Source organism: Carcharodon carcharias, chromosome 4 (assembly GCF_017639515.1).
Source record: "Carcharodon carcharias isolate sCarCar2 chromosome 4, sCarCar2.pri, whole genome shotgun sequence".
Classification (NCBI taxonomy): domain Eukaryota; kingdom Metazoa; phylum Chordata; class Chondrichthyes; order Lamniformes; family Lamnidae; genus Carcharodon; species Carcharodon carcharias.
In genome coordinates, this window is record NC_054470.1 from 5,472,514 (window position 1) to 5,489,364 (window position 16,851).

At 42.4% G+C, this 16,851-nt stretch overlaps 1 protein-coding gene across 6 annotated transcripts in view; it reads right to left on the reverse strand.

The window, feature by feature from the left end:
- Positions 1-2,436: 2,436 nt before the first annotated feature.
- trim36 (tripartite motif containing 36) overlaps positions 2,437-16,851 on the reverse strand; it is a 187,350-nt gene continuing 172,935 nt past the window's right edge. For all 6 annotated transcript variants that reach the window (XM_041186595.1, XM_041186598.1, XM_041186596.1 and 3 more), the window contains 2 exons: positions 6,000-6,297; positions 2,437-3,476 (listed from right to left, as the gene is read on the reverse strand). In XM_041186595.1, the coding sequence (XP_041042529.1) occupies positions 3,110-3,476; positions 6,000-6,297 (665 nt within the window). In that variant the 3' untranslated portion in view covers positions 2,437-3,109. The remainder of the gene's footprint in view (positions 3,477-5,999; positions 6,298-16,851) is intronic.

Genomic DNA, 16,851 nt, shown 5'->3' on the forward strand with positions numbered 1-16,851 from the left:
CATCCAGGCAAGTGGGGAGTATTTCATCACACTCCTGACTTGTGTATTGTAGATGGTGGACAACTTTGGGGAGTCAGGAGGTGAGTTGCTTGTCTCAGGATTCCTAGCCTCTGACCTGTTCTTGTAGCCACAGGATTTATATGGCTAGTCTGGTTCAGTTTCTGGTCAATGGTAACCCCCAGGGTGTTGATAGTGGGGGATTCAGTGATGGTAATGCCATTGAATGTCAAGGGGCACGCAGTGATGTCTTGGGACTGAGATAATTTACCCCCAACAACCACAACCATCTTCCTTTGTGTTAGATATAACTCCAACCATTACTACATGATGCAAATGCAGTCAATTTCACCTCGCCCCTGGAATTCAGCTCTTTTGTCTATGTTTGGATAAAGCTTGTAATATCAGGTGCTGATTGCCCCTGATGGAACCCAAACTGAGCATTAGCAAGCAAGTATGTGAACTGAATAAGTGCCACTTGACAGCACTTTTGACGACACCTCCCATCAGTTTGCTGATGAGAGTAGACGGATGGAGCAGTACCTGGCTGGGTTGGATTTGTCCTGCTTTTTGTGGACAGGACATACCTGGGCAATTTTCCACATTGCCCGGTGGATGCCAGTGTTGTTGCTGTATTGGAACAGCTTAGCTAAGGGTGCGGCTAGTTCTGGAGCACAGGTCTTCAGTACTATGGCCGGGAGGTTGTCAGTCCACATATCAGTGCACTCAAGATATCACCTGTGGAGTGAGTCGAGTTGGCTGAACACTGACATCTGTGGAACTGGAGACCTCAGGTGGAGGTGAGGGATATGGTGGACCTTAGGATGGATCATCTACTTGGAACTTCTAGCTGAAGATAACTGCAAATGTTTCAGCCTTGTCCTTTGCACTGTGTGCTGGATTCCATCATCATTGAGAATAGGGGTATTTGTGGACCCTCCTTCTCCGATTAGTTGTTTAATTGCGCACCACCATTCATGACTGGATGTGGTAGGATTGCAAAATTTTGACCTGATCCTTTTTTTTTCACGTAGTTCTGTCAATAGCCTCCAGCTTCTGCTGTTTAGCATCCTATCTTTTTTTATTATTTGTTCATGGGATGTGGGCATCGCTGGCTAGGCCAGCATTTATTGTCCATCCCGAATTTCCCTTGAGAAAGTGGTGATGAACTGCACCAGGTTGGCATCTTATTTTTTAGATATGCCTGGTATTGCCATTGGAATGTTCTCCTGCACTCCTTATTGAACCAGTGTTGGTCCCCAAGCTTCATGGTAATGGTAGGGTGAGGGGTATGGTGGACCATGAGGCTACAGATTGTGGCCGAATACAATTCTTCTGCTACTGATGACCTACAGTGCCTCATGGAAGCCTAGTTTTGAGCTGCTCCACCTGTTCTGAATCTAACCCTTTTAGCACAGTGTTAGTTCCACGCAATACGATGGATAGTATCCTCAGTGTGAAGTCAGGCCTTTGTCTCCACAAGAACTATGCCAGGTTTTGGAGAATCTGCAGCAAACGGTCTCATTAGAGAGGTTCTAAAAGGACATTCTATGCTTCATCTCTGGATGCTCAAACGGCTCCCATAGAGTCTTTTTATATCTCATTGGCACCAGTAGATCTGTTTTCTTGCAGATCAGTGGTTAATACAAAGATAGTGCCCAGTATTAGTAGCTTGCTGGTGATACCCTGCAAAGTGGCAGTACACAGGGATCCTCAAGCTAGTCACCTACAATGCTTGCACATGGCTGAAAAGATGGAAGATCCAGACTGTCCATGCAGCAACACACCAAGCCGCAGTCTGTGTCAGGTCTACCCCAGGTCCCATCTCTCATGAGATGGGGGACACCTCCAGCTCAAGAGCCTCCAACTGTAAAACAGCATTGAGTTACCTCAGCCCATTGTTGTAATTTTGTGAGGTTTACTTTTATATATCCTTTATTAATGATTTACTACCCACCTTGCCAGCCCTCACCCTAATGAAAAACTCAAGTCAAATTTTTTACCTTCTCTTATAAAATATATCTATGTTAACAATTTTTAGTGCTTCACTGTGGATAAGCAGAGTCTTCCCTTTCTGTCCTACTCACACCCCCTAGTGATTTTTCTTTGCCTTCTATTCCACCCTTTTTTTCATGGCTTTTACACATTTTTACATTTCATATGTAGTAATGGAGAGATTTCTGACCCAGCTTCTGGTTAATATTTGATGGTGCTTTATAAATAGAAACATGAGAAGCAGATGACATATGGCCACATACCGTGCAGGCTCCATACAGTCCTAGACAGGTTGTCCAATCTGAGCAGGCTCAATACAACCCACCAGCATCAGACAGGTTCAATCATTCAGCAAGCTGGACAGGGAGGCGATCTCCTTGAGTCTTTGCACATTAACGACAACTGAATCAATCTTCTGACTGATAAATCTGGCAAAATCATAAATTCATTCTTTCAAATGTATTTGTAAATCTTGAATAAATTGGTACAAATATTCTTAATTGTACTTAGAGTATTGTTACAGCATTCTGACAAAACACAAGGTACTCAAAAAGAAGTTTTACACAGGGTCTCATCAAACAATCACACTTCAGTTTTCACAATGAGCATTTTGATTTGCAGTTTCTTTTACTCTGCCCCTGGCAATGATGTAATGTGGGATTCGCAAACACAATACAGGCAAAAAACAAGACAACACATACCAGCTAGGTTCATGTTTTTACTTTGAAAACTTTAAATAAACCAAATGCAATTGGTCACTTCTACATATCTTACAAAATAATGCACACATCTCAACTGTATTATTTCCTTTCAAAAGGTGCGTTTCCATTCAAGTTTTAAACAATCTAATTTGTACTAAAAACAAAGTGAAGCAGAGGTGAAGGAGGATGAAAGGAAGATTTTTGAGAGCAATAACTGTCCTATACCATTTTCTATTGTCTAATCAGTGGCTTGTATTGCACAATAGTGTATTGCACAATACTCTACCAAGAACCTTTCACATATGGAACCATATACAAGGTTCTTCAAGCATCGCATGCCATAAAGTGCTATGGACAGGGGAAGCAAACGGTTTTTTTTACTGTTTTAAAATCTATGGAAAAATGCCTCCTAGCAATCAGGAATTGAGAAAGAAACTAGGTTTTGTAGATTCTTTCACCGTAATTAATTCATCCAAATGTACCGCCCCTCCTCCCATTAGCCCAAAAGCAGGATACATTGCTCCAGAACATTCCACCTTCCTTTCATACAAACACTGCATAATATCTGCATTGTAAAAATTCACTTTCCCTTTGTCATAGTCCAGGCAAATACCGATCCGATTGGGCGCAGACAGAGAGCGTTTACAAGACTCTGTGGATGAACTAGAAGGACCTTTAGGAATGAAAAGCTTCCTCATCCCTACTGTAACAAAGGTGAAAGGTTGAGAGTGTTCCAAAGCTATATCTTCACTACCACTGTCGTGGCCACTGTCTTGATCATACCTGTGAAAAACAAGCACTTATGTTAGAGAAGAGGAGACACATAAAACAAATGTAAATCCACTACTGAAAATTACAGCTTTGTTTTATAACAAAACCAGCTAGATTTCAGTTGGTGAAAAAGAGGTGGGCTGGAGACAAAATAGCTCCAGCAAACCCGAGACTCGTTTATAGATTATGCCACTTTCATTTTTCAGCCGTTACTCCCGGCAGGCTTTTGTGAGATTAATTTGATGGCTTTGTATATATTTACTTAACTATAGTACTTCCTTTTATCAATAATGTATTCATGTTTGCACCATGCTAAAAGAATCAAAGAGAATGACAGAACTGCAGTTTCAAGCTAACATTCATCTCTACTACTTAAGATAAAAACAAAAATAAAAGCAAAAAACTGCGGATGCTGGAAATCTAAAACAAAAACAGAATTACCTGGAAAAACCTTGAATTACCAGAATTACCTTGGGTCATGAGGACTCGAAAGGTCAACTCTTTTCTTCTCCGCCGATGCTGCCAGACCTGCTGAGTTTTTCCAGGTAATTCATCTCTACTACTTGTTATGCCACACCCAGAAGTATCTTATGTCTATTCTGCTCTCACTGTCCATTTTGCCTTTCTTTAAACCACAGATATTTTTATTACAGGAGTTATATTTAAAATATTGCCAGTGGAAATATTTGTCCATACTGATCGCAAATAAAAGGCAACAGGAATACAATAAAACTGCTGTGGAAAACGTTTAACTAAAACAAATCTGTAAATGAAGGAGTGAGTAATGATAAAGCCAGGACTATCTCTCCAGTTTATTGATTTGGAAGTGTTCCTGCTGTTGGGGCTATTAACAGTTGGTGGTAGAATACCTTACTCAACAGCAGGTACATCGTGTCCCCCTGAGGCTGTTAGTACAGAAAGTGCAGAGTCTCAATCAGGCTGAAAATAGGACAGGGCAGTGTAGAATGTGCCCCTCAAGCTGTTAATGGGACAAAAAGTGCAGTCATGCAGTTACCATGTCAATTTTTTCTTTTCAAAATATTTAGGTTGTCTATTTTTGGCTGGTAACAGTATAGGAAACTGTAGAGTACCTTGCACAGATTGAAAATATAGGGAGGCACAGAGTATTTCCCACAGTTTGCTAATATTACAGTGAGGAATTAGGAACAATTTACACTGACTGGTTCTTGCCTGAAAATTGAGCAGCCAACAGAGAAAATTCAGGTGGAACCCCAACCAGTCCTTGAACCCCCGGACTGTCTAGTGCAAGTTTCAGGTGAGCCAGTAAATGGGGCCGTGTGATATCAATCTATTTCAGAAGGGAGAGGTGAAGCATTGAAGGGTCCAGCATGCAAGATTTAAAGTTATATTGATCTTAAAGCAGAACAAGCATGCAGCAGTTTGAAACCCTAGATCAAAAATATTCAGGGGAAAAGAGAGCTTTAGGCTTCTCAGAGTGGCATAAGTATAGTTCTATCAGGGGTTGAGCATAGTGGGGAATGAAATAATGGGAGAGGGTGGCAAACAAATTGTCAATATAGCAGACATAACAATATGAAAGAAAGTGGTACAGATAGTGAGTGGTAAGTTCCTAACTCCTAGGACCCCCTGTGTAATGGAGGACAAAGTTTAATAACCACAAGAGATCATAAAAAGTATGTGTCAAGCTGTTGTTAATACACATTTCATACATTTCAAGCAGACCTATATTTACCCTAACAGTGCATTCATAAACCTAATATAAAAGATACCTCCATACAGTTGCTATCCGATTTAAACCTTAACACTTCTAGGCCAAGCTTTTGGTTGTTTCTTTATTTATCCAACTCTATATTTAATGGATCACATTCCAGCCTTGTATTAGTAGAGGCTAATTCACAAACTGTGCTGTATTTTATGCTTCTGCTTAATCTGAGCAGCAATTTTAAACAACAGCCATTTAATTAAGTACATTAGTGTGGATGATGTTAATTGGCACATTCATTTTAGCACTGTTCTGGACCATAAACTATTAACATTTTGTAGTACTTTTGGGGAATAGCTTGATTCAAATGGGAAGTACTTTCATGCACCAGACCACTTGTGTGCAATATTAATCAGAAAAACCTATTAAAACTAAATGAATAATCTTTCCTGCATTGTTGCACTGGAACTTATCCAAAATCAAATGGTGGATAAAGATTAGGGGCCTTGTAGCTTGTCCAGTTTATTGGTTTGCAACCCATAAAATGCTTTCTCATTCTAGAAAGAAGAACGAATGTCAATATCATTACACAATTAACTAGGAGCAGTTTTGAAGAGTCCAGCAACCATTTGTGCTGATTGGAAATGGTTTCATTTCTTTTCTTTATGTAATAATTCAGAAAAATTTGTTGAATATTATGAAGTTCACTAAAAGGTGTAGAATCTACTTGACCTTGACTCTCCAGCAGTGAAGTCCTTGCCAGAAAACGTTTGCAAACAACTTTTACAATTTGCAAATGGATGTTCAAATGCTGCATTGCAGATATGCTGAATAGGTGACAAGGTACACACCTGGGACTGTTGATATCTCGTGGACTGTGAAACCACTCCTGCAGCTTTGCAGCAGACACCACACCTACTTTGACCAGGTATGAGGAGGGCTCCACTCGGAAGGCCCAGTAGTATTTCCCTTTTGTTATTCCAGTGTCCCCTATGATGAAGTCCAGAGACATATAACTTCCGACCACAATCCGCTCTGCACCTAGCAACAGGGGAAGCCCAGCCACACTCCTCACAGAGTCTCTCTGTTTGCTTAAGATCAGGTGGTCACTGTTGTAGCCGCAGTTCTCATCAAACAAAAACCTTAAAACTGTATTAAAAGAAGAGAAATGTTACAATCATAAGTTCACTTTTTTATCACTAAGCAGAATAAAGCTAACAGTTTTGGCTTGTTTTCTGGCCCTCCGTAACAAGGTATCATCAGAATATTTACCATTTACTCTACCTAGAACATGTAAAAATACTGGACTGTTGATAACAAGAAGCAATGTGACTGTTTTAGGATGTTTCAGTGTGGGGGATTGGTTAGCTCAGTTAGCTATAGTCTGATGCACAATAATGCTAGTGCTGTGGGTTCAATCCCCGTGCTAGCTTGTGGTAGTTCATAGAGACTTGACATGCACAATGATGCTAGTGGTGTGGGTTCAATCCCTCTACCAGCTTGCAGTAGTTCATAGAGACTTGCCTCCTTACCTTGTCCCATGCTTGCAGAGTGGTGCCCCTCAAGCTATGTATAACCAATTATTTCTTTCTAAGAAAGTGAGATGCCTAAAGTCCTTTGTGGATTATAGCTGATTTTTTTTATTCATTCATGGGATATGGGCATTGCTGGCTAGGCTAGCATTTATTACCTATCCCTAATTGCACTTGCCAGAGGACATTTAAGAGTGAACCATGTAGGTCTCATGTAGGCCAGACCAGGTAAGGACAGCAAATTTCCTTCCCTAAAGGGCATTAGAGAACCAGATGGATTTTTACAACAATCGACAATGGTTTCTTGGTCATCATTTCACCTCTAATTCCTGACTTTTTTTGATTATTGAATTTAAATTTCAGCATCTGCTATGATGAGAGTTGAACCCAGGTCCCCAGAGCATTAGTCTGAGTCTCTGGAATACCACTATGCAACCACCTCCCTGTTACTTAGTTACTGCAAAAACAACCTAGTTCCATTCATTGTAATGAACAGTTTAATATCTATATCACTGTGTCTCATTAGTGAACTTCTCAAATGCATTAATCTCCAGGATTCTGTTTGCTGTGATACCCTGGGAATAAAGGAGTAGGTCATTTGGCCCTTCGAGCCTGCTCCACTATTCAATAAGACTTTGGCTGATCTGGTTGTGGTCTCAGCTCCACATTGCTGTCTGCCCCCCATAACCCTTGACTCCTTCACCTAACAAAAATCCATCCAACTCAGCCTTGAATAATTTTAAAGACCAAGCCTCCACTACCTTCTAGGGAAGAGAATCACATACTCTAATGACCCGCTGAGAGAAAAAAATTCTCCTCATCACAGTGTTAAAAGGGGGACCTCTTATTCTTGAACTATGTCCCCAAGTTCTAGTTTCCCCCACAAGAGGAAACATTCTCCGTTATCCACCCTATCCAGGCCCCTCAGAGTCTTATATGTTTCAGTAAGATCACCTCTCATTTCCTAAACTCCAATGAGTATAGGCCCAACCTGTTCAACTTTTCTTCATAAGATAAGCCCTTCACCACACAAATGAGTTGAATGAACCTTCTCTGAACTGCTTCTCAAGGACAAAGCAGCTCGCTTGATTGGCACTACATCCACAAACATTCACTCCCTCCACCACTGATGAACAGTAGCAGCAGTGTGTACCTTCTACAAGATGCACTGCAGGAATTCACCAAGGCTCCTTCGACAGCACCTTCCAAACCCACAACCATATTGTGAGCAATTTTGGGCCCCATATCTCAGGAAGGATGGTCTGGCCCTGGAAAGGGTCCAGAGGAGGTTCACAAGAATGATCCCAGGAACGAAAGGCTTAACATATGAGGAATGTTTGAGGACTCTGGGTCAAGACTCGATGGAGTTTAGAAGGATGAGGGGGGATCTGATTGAAACTTACAGAATACTGAAAAGCCTGGATAGAGTGGATGTGAGGAAGATGTTTCCATTAGTAGGAGAGACTAGGACCCAAGGGCAAGTCTCAGAGTAAAGGAAAGACCTTTTGGAACAGAGATGAGGAGAAACTTTTTTAGTCAGAGAGTGGTGAATCTATGGAATTCATTGCCACAGAAGATTTTGGAGGCCAGGTCATTGAGTGTTTTTAAGACCGAGATAGATAGGTTCTTGATTGGTAAGGGGGTGAAAGGTTACGGGGAGAAAGTGGGAGAATGGGGTTGAGAAAGTTATCAGCCATGATTGAATGGCAGAGCAGATTCAATGGGCCGAATGGCCTAATTTCTGCTCCTATGTCTTATGGTCTTATGGAACACTACCAACTAGAAGGACAAGGGCAGCAGATAGATGAGAACATCACCACCTGCAAGTTCCCCTCCAAGCCACTCACCATCCTGACTTGGAAATATATCGCTGTTCCTTCACTGTTACTGGGTCAAAATCCTGGAACTCCCTTCCTGACAGCACTGTGGGTGTACCTACACCGCATGGACTGCAGCGGTTCAAGAAGGCAGCTCACCACCACCTCCTCAAGGGTATCTAGGGATGGGCAATAAATGCTGGGCCCAGCCAGCGACACCCACATCCTGTGAATGAATTTTTAAAAAATATTATTTTTCAGGAAACCGACATTATACACAGTACTCCAGATGTGCTCTCACCAAGGCCCTGTACAGCTGCAGTAAAACTTCCCCGCTTCAATATTCCATTCCCATGGCAGTAAACACCAACATTCCTGCTGCCTTTCTAATCACTTGCTGTACCTGCGTACTAACTTCACGGGGATAATCTTCTCCCCGTCAGGCGGGCTGGTCGGGAGCGGGTGGGGGCGGGCGCAGAGCCAATCACTACCCGCGGGCGGCTGTGTGCCGCCATTGTATGTGGGCGGGCCCAGCATGGCGCACGCTCGGTAGCGCTCAACACTACCTGTGCGGACGGGGGGGGGGGAGGAGGGAGAGTCGGGGCCTGTGCTCTTTTGCACATGGAGCTGCCTCAAGGAGATTAAGTTCAATTTGAAACATCAAGATAAAAAAAGTTCCAAATCATTTACACATGTCGCCTCATGTGAGTGTCACAGGAGCTGGAACATGTTTATCAAATGTTTAAAAAATATTTATTAATTTAATAAAACCTCCATGAGGCCTCATCCCGCCCGTGGATGAGGATTCATGAAAAATGCGAAGGCCGCTTGGGCTCTTCACCTGCCCCAACCCCACCCGCCACCTCCCCCACCACCCACGCCAACCTTAAGGAAAGATTGGAATGATGCGTGGTTACATCGGGACGCACGCCCAATACCACCGTGGGTCATTTTACACATTGGCGTATGCGGCCTGCCCCCACACGCCAAACAGAAAATTCTGGCCCATGTGACTCATGTACCAGGACACCCAGGTCCCTTCATACCACCAAGTTCTGCAAACTCTCTCCATCTAAATACTATACTGCTTTTCCATTCTTGCTGCCACAATGGACAAGTTCACCTTTACCCACATTACACTCCATCTGGCAAATTTTTTGCCAATTTACTTAACCTGTCTCTATCCCTTTTTCAGGCTGTCCACTTCTTGGCAACTTACTTTCCTACCTATCTTTGTATCATCTGCAAATTTACCTACCATACATTTGGTCCCTTCATCCAAGTCATTGATATAGACTGTAAATATTTGAGGAACTAGCACTGATCCTTGTGGCACTCCATTAGTTGCAGTTTGTCAATCTGAAAAAGACTCATTTATCTCTACTCTCTGCTTCCTGTTAGTTAACCAATCCTTTTTCCATGCTAATATGTTACCCCCTACACCATGTGCTCTTATCTTGTATTAACCTCTGACCTGGCACTTTATCAAATGCCTTTTGGAAATCTAATTGGGGCATAGATTAACATGTATGAATCTTTGAACTGAGCCGTTCTTAAATGAACTCCCAAGGGGCAAGGGAAGAAGGGAAAGATTATAGGTCAGGAAATGGTGAGATACTCCTCTTAAAAGTGCCTGTACTGCCCACTCTGTCTGCAAATTAAGATATTTAATTGTTAAAAGTGTAAATCAGGCTAGTTACGCCAAATAGGAATCTGAAATACTCTATCAAAGAATTTACCCTGCGTATAGTTTACAATCAAGGACTTGCAATATTGGAACAAATGGATATCATATTTAAATTGCTCTGATGCAATCCTCTAACAGGGAAGACAATGGCACAGTGGTAATGTCACTGGACTAGTAATCTAGAAGTCCATGCTAATGCTGAGGGGACATGAGTTCAAATCTCATTCAATCAATTAAAAAAGAAGTCTGGAATTGAAAGCTAGTGAAAATATCACCAACTGTTGTTTTAAAAAAAAGACATCTGAGGTAACTAATGCCTTTTAGAAAGGAAATCTGCCATTTTTACCTGGTCTGGCCTACGTGTGACTCCAGACCAACAACAACGTGGTTGACACTTAACGGTCCTCTGAAATGGCCTAACAAGCCATTCTATTGTACTAAACCGCTACAGAAAGTCAAAAAGTTATAAAGCTGGATGGACTACCTATCAAAAGACAATAGCACACCCAGCCTTGCTAATCTTGCAAAGTCCTCCTTACTATCATCTGGGGGCTTGTGCCAAAATGGGGAGAGCTGTCTCACAGACTAGTCAAGCAACAGCCTGACATAGTCATCTTCACAGAATCATACTTTATAGACAATGACTCAGACACCACTATCATCATCTCTGGGTGTGTCCTAAACCACTGGACAGATCCAGCAGAGACGGTGACACAGTGGTATATAGTCATGAGGGAGTTGCCCTAGGAGTCCTCAACATTGACTCTGGACCGCATGATGTCTCATCAGGTCAAACATGGGCAAGGAAACCTCCTGCCGATTACCACATCCCGCTCCACCCCCACCCCCACCAGGAAAAAAACCTACTAGACCGTGTCCTCACCAATCTAAATATTAAAGATACATCTATCCAAGACACCATCAGTAGGAGCAGCCACTGCACAGTATTTGAGAGATGAAGTCCTGTCTTCACACTGAGGATACCCCCCCATCATGTTGTATGGCACTTCCACCGTGCTAAATGCGATAGATTCAGAACAGATCTAGCAACTCAAAACTGTGTACCCAGAAGGGATTGTAGACCCTCAGCAGCAGCAGAGTTGTATTCAACCACAAGTTGTAACATCATGAGCTGGCATATCTCTCACTCTACCATTACCATCAAGCCAAGGGATCAACCCTGGTTCAATGAAGAGCACAGAAAGGCATGCAAGGAGCAGCCCTAAGCATGCCTGAAAATGGTGAAGTTACAACACAGTGTGATGACCCATGTGCTGGAAAAAACCTTATTTTCTTTTAGTGCGATGTCACTTTAAAGAACAAAGTGTGCTGGGGAGTATTTTGAAAATGGATGAATCAATTTCATGATTATGACATTATTACATTCAGACATTGGGAAGGGCATCTAAGAAGTATAGGGTAAATGGAAAGATATTTGCAGTAGCATTTTGTTTCAACTGTCTTTGTGACAGACAGTTCAGAAGACTGGGAATTGGTGAAAAGAGAGAACAGACCATGCTCTATCCAAATTAAACTGTATTCTATTTTGCAGTTTTAGAATAGATCCTGCTATTGAAACCAGGGCGACCAACTCTCAGGGGAAAAAAGTAAGGGACATTTTAGTTTGGGGGAACATATGAGCAGGCAGGGGTTGCTGACCAGCCCACAAGGGGGAGTTGCTAGCAAACCTGCAGGAGTGGGAATGGGGAGGTGAACCTGTGAGAGTGAGGGACAGCAAACCTGTCTGATCGGGCAGCCGGGAACAGTGCAAAAGCATCCTGCGCATGCACAAAATTTAAAGCTCTGATGTATGGGAAAAACAGCGTCCCAGCAATATACAAGCTAGGACACAGGACAACCATCTCATTTATGGGATAAACATGTCAAATTTGGGATGGTTGCTCACCCTGATGGAAACAGGCCTCTAAAAATAGAACAGAGACTGGGGTTACTGTGTGTGTCATATGGTTGGAAAGGACAGAACATTATGACTTGCTGTTGAGCCAGAGCCAATCAAACTGTTTGAAGGGATCAGAGAAGGGAGCCCCTGGGGATTCTGTGCTGTCAGGGTTGTCGTGACCTGAGTGGGTGAGTGTTTGTAGTTGTGCTTCTTGTTGGCTGTAACTGTGCCTGGGGACTTGGGATGGAATATGCCTGCTGGTGAATGTAGCTCCAGGACTGAAACAATTGGAAAGACTGTCAGATTATACGTGGTGCCACATTTTTGTGAGAGGTAATGTGAACGTTTGAAACTACTTGAGGCGTATCTTTGTTGTACTGATTATTTAAAGCGAAACTGACCTTTTTTCTTCAACTGTTAACTAATATTTGACTTAGGTTGATTTTAGTTGGTTGTCACAGTTTTAAAAAGTGAAATCTTGTCCAATGGTTTTCTTTCCATTAGTGTCATCGGGATTCCATTATTAACATTCTCTACGAGGATTGTAACAACAGGACTAGTTGCAAAGAAAACAACAAAAACAGCACACAATAGACAAAGCTAAGTGGTCCCATAACCAATGGGTCAGATCTAAGCTCTGCAGCCCTGTCACATCATATCGTGAATGATAGTGGACAATTAAACAAACAACATGAGGAAGAGGCTCCACAAAATCCCCATCCTTAATGATGGGGGAGCCCAGCACTTCAGTGCAAAAGACAAGGCTGAAGCATTTGCAACCATCTTCAGCCAGGAGTGCCAAGTGGGTGAGCCATCCTCTTAAGGTCCCCAGCATCACAGATGCCAATCTTCAGCCAATTCCATTCATTCCACTTGAAATCACAAAATGGCTGAAGGCACTGGATACTGCAAAGGCTATGGGCCCTGACAACAACCCAGTAGTGGTACAGAAGACTTGTGCTCCAGAACTAATGGTGTCCCTAGCCAAGCTGTTCCAGTACAGCTACAACACTGGCATCTACCCGGCTATGTGGAAAATTGCCCACGTGTGTCGTGTCCACAAAATACAGGCCAAATCCAATCCAACAGTGCTATCAAGCAGCACTTACGCAGCAATAACCTACTCACTGATGCTCAGTTTGGATTCTGCCAAGGCCACTCAGCTCCTGACCTCATTACAGCCTTGGTCCAAACATGGACAAAAGAGCTGAACTTAAGAGGTGAGGTGGAAGTGATTTCCTTTGACATCAAGGCATCATTTGATCTAGTGTGGCATCAAGGGGCCGTGATAAAATTGAAGTCAATGGGAGTCAGGGAGAAAACTCTCCACTGGTTAGTTATACTGCCTGTGCTCATTATTCTGACCAAAATGTATCATTTCAGACTTCTCCGCATTAAATTTCATCTGCCATGTGCCTGTTCATTCCATCAGCCTGGTTATGTCCTTTCGAATTGTATTATTATCCCCCTCATGGTTCACAATGTTTCCAAGTTTTGTGTCATTGTAAGTTTTGAAATTGTGCCTTGTACATGTAAGGCAAGGTCATAAATGTATAAGCAGAAAGACAGTGGTCCTAAGGCTGATTCCTGGTGAACCCCACTATATATCTCCTCTAGTCTAAAAAACAACTGTTCACCACTACTTTCTTTGGTGTCACTTGGGTGAAGTTGTATCCAGGAATATATGATAATTGTCATAATATTATTGGAATTTACTGTAGAGTAAAAGTGGGGTCTGTGTCTATGGGTCTATATCTGTGTGTATTTGTGTTGACTTAATTGAATTAAAGGCAGCTGGTGTCAAGAAGATATAATAATGTCTATAATGTTATTGGAAATTATTTTAAAATAGAGTTTAGTGGTATCTGTGTCTATTTGTGTGTACGTGTGTGTGTGTCTTAATTGGGTTAAACCAGCTAGTCTAGAGGCTTTGATGCATAGAAGAGGAGTAGGTTTGAAATGGTAACCAGGTAAACATGGGGGAAATTTGCATTTTTTTCTTTAAACAAGCTAGTGTAGCTTGGATTTAAAGAGACAGTGAAACATAACACCTAAGCAGGTGAAGCTCAGAAACAGTGTGTTTGTTTATTTTCCCAAGGATTACTAATAAAGTGGGTACTCTGAAAGGATCTTATTATTAAAAGAGGTAACCTTCAAAATACATAGTGATACAATTAAAATTTGCATTCAAAGAGGAAAATATGTATAAAGGAAGAGACGGCTGTTGGTAAAGAGGAGAGGGGTTCTAAAATCTAAAGCCTGCAGCCTGTAAACCTCAAACCTCAGTCTGCAAGGGCCCAGAGCTGAAAGAAACTCATTTTGAATGCGACTGTCCAGAGTGTGCTTTGCCAGGGGTCTGTTTAAATCTAAATGTTTTACTGTTGCCTTAATGGAGGTGTAACTAGGAATCAGATTAATTAGGGGATTTTTGTAGTTATTATAGTCGTGATTTTTTAGACTTATGTATGTGCTTACAATCTTTCTTGTATTAATAAATGTTTAATTTAGTTTTATAAAACCTCTTGAGACCCGGCGGACTTATCACTAAATTCAAAGCCTGCATCTTGAAACATACAAATTGTAAAATGGGTTATGACAGTTGATTCAAGTTTTCCTCTGGGATTTGAACAGTTCAGTGTTTACCATTGTCTGTGTCATAATAATTGGGGGCTCTCTGCAGGGTATATTTGAAATTCCTTGATTTTTTTGGAATTGGCGAATCTTTCTTTTTTATTCATTCATGGGATGTGGACGTCGCTGGCTGGGCCAGCATTTATTGCCTATCCCCAGTTGCCCTTGAGAAGGTGGTGGTGAGCTGCCTTCTTGAACCGCTGCAGTCCATGTGGTGTAGGTACTGTTAGGAAGTGCTGTTAGGAAGGGAGGTCCAGGATTTTAACCCAGCGACAGTGATGGAACGGCGATATGTTTCCAAGTCAGGGTGGTGAGTGACTTGGAGAGGAACTTCCAGGTGGTGGTGTTCTCATCTATATGCTGCCCTAGTCCTTCTAGATGGTAGTGGTCGTGGGCTTGGAAAGTGCTGTCGAAGGAGTCTTGGTGAATTCCTGCAGTGCTTCTTGTAGATGGTACACACTGCTGCTACTATGTGTCGGTGGTGGAGGGAATGAATGTTTGTGGATGTGGTGCCAATCAAGCGGGTTGCTTGTCCTGGATGGTGTCAAGCTTCTTGAGTGTTGTGGGAGCTGCACTCATCCAGGCAAGTGGGGAGTATTCCATCACACTCCTGACTTGTGCCTTGCAGATGGTGACAGGCTTTAGGGAGTCAGGAGGTGAGTTACTCGTCGCATGATTTCTAGCCTCTGGCTTAATCTTGTAGCCATAGTATTTATATGGCAAATCCAGTTCAGTTTCTGGTCAATGGTAGCCTCCAGGATGTTGATACTGGGGGAATCAGTGGTGGTAATGCCATTGAACATCAAGGGGCAATGGTTGGATTCTCTCTTGTTGGAGATGGTCATTGCCTGAAACTTGTTTGGCACGAATGTTACTTGCCACTCATCAGCCCAAGTCTGGATATTGTCCATGCTGCATTTGGATATGGACTGCTTCAGTATCTGAGCAGTCACGAATGGTGTTGAACACTGTGCAATCATCAGCAAACATACTTCTGATCTTATGATGGAAGGAAGGTCATTGATGAAGCAGCTGAAGATGGTTGGGCCGAGTACACTAGCCTGTGGAACTCCTGCAGTGATGTCCTGGTGCTGAGATAACTGACCTCCAACAACCACAACCATCTTCCTTTGTGCTAGGTATGACTCCAACCAGCTGAGAGCTTTCCCCCTGATTCCCATTGACTCCAGTTTTGCTAGGGCTCCTTGATGCCACACTTGGTCAATTGCTGCCTTGGTATCAAGGGCAGTCACTCTCACCTCACCTTGCAAGTTCAGCTCTTCTGTCCATGTTTGAACCAAGGTTGTAATGAGGTCAGGAGCTGAGTGGCCCTGACTGAACCCAAACTGGGTGTCAGTGAGCAAGTTATTGCTAAGCAAGTGCCGCTTGATAGCACTGTTGATGACCCCTTCCATTACTTTGCTAATGATTGAGAGTAGACTGATGTGGTGGAAATTGTCCAGGTTGGATTTGTCCTTAAGGTTATGAGTACAAGAAGCACTTTGAATTCTGGAGTTGGTGTGAGGTATTTTTGAAGAGGTGAGACTGCAAAAATGGCTGTATCCATGGCTAAATCTTTTTAGAAGTAGAAGATTGGATGATTGGGCTACAGGAAGTATCCAAGAATATGTTAACAGAGTTGGCGGAGAAGTTACAATTAGGATTACATGGAGGGGTGAGGAAATCAGGCCTAGTTGAAGTGATGGTGCAGCATTTGAAATTGGAAGGAATACCTGAGAGACAGGATTCTCCATGCGGTGGTTCATTGGAATGGGCTCAAATTCAATTGCAAACGAAAACGATTGAATTGGAAGAAAAGGAAAGAGAAAGGACATTCCAAAGGGAGCAGGCAGAAAGGCAGGGGAGAGAAAGAAAACAGGAAAGGGGATTAGAAATTGTGAAGATAGAAAAGGAGGAAAGAGAAAAAGAGAGAGAGAGAGAATTCCAACTGAAAATGCTGGTAGTTAAGAAAGAGACATCAGGAGGTGAGGAAGGACTTATCTCCAGATCAGAACCTAGTGGGAAGATGTTTAAATTTGTACAAGCTCTTCCAAAGTTTGAGGAAAAAGATGCTAAAGCATTCTTTATTTCATTTGAGAAGATAGCTAAACAGATGAAATGGTCACAGGCGAGCTG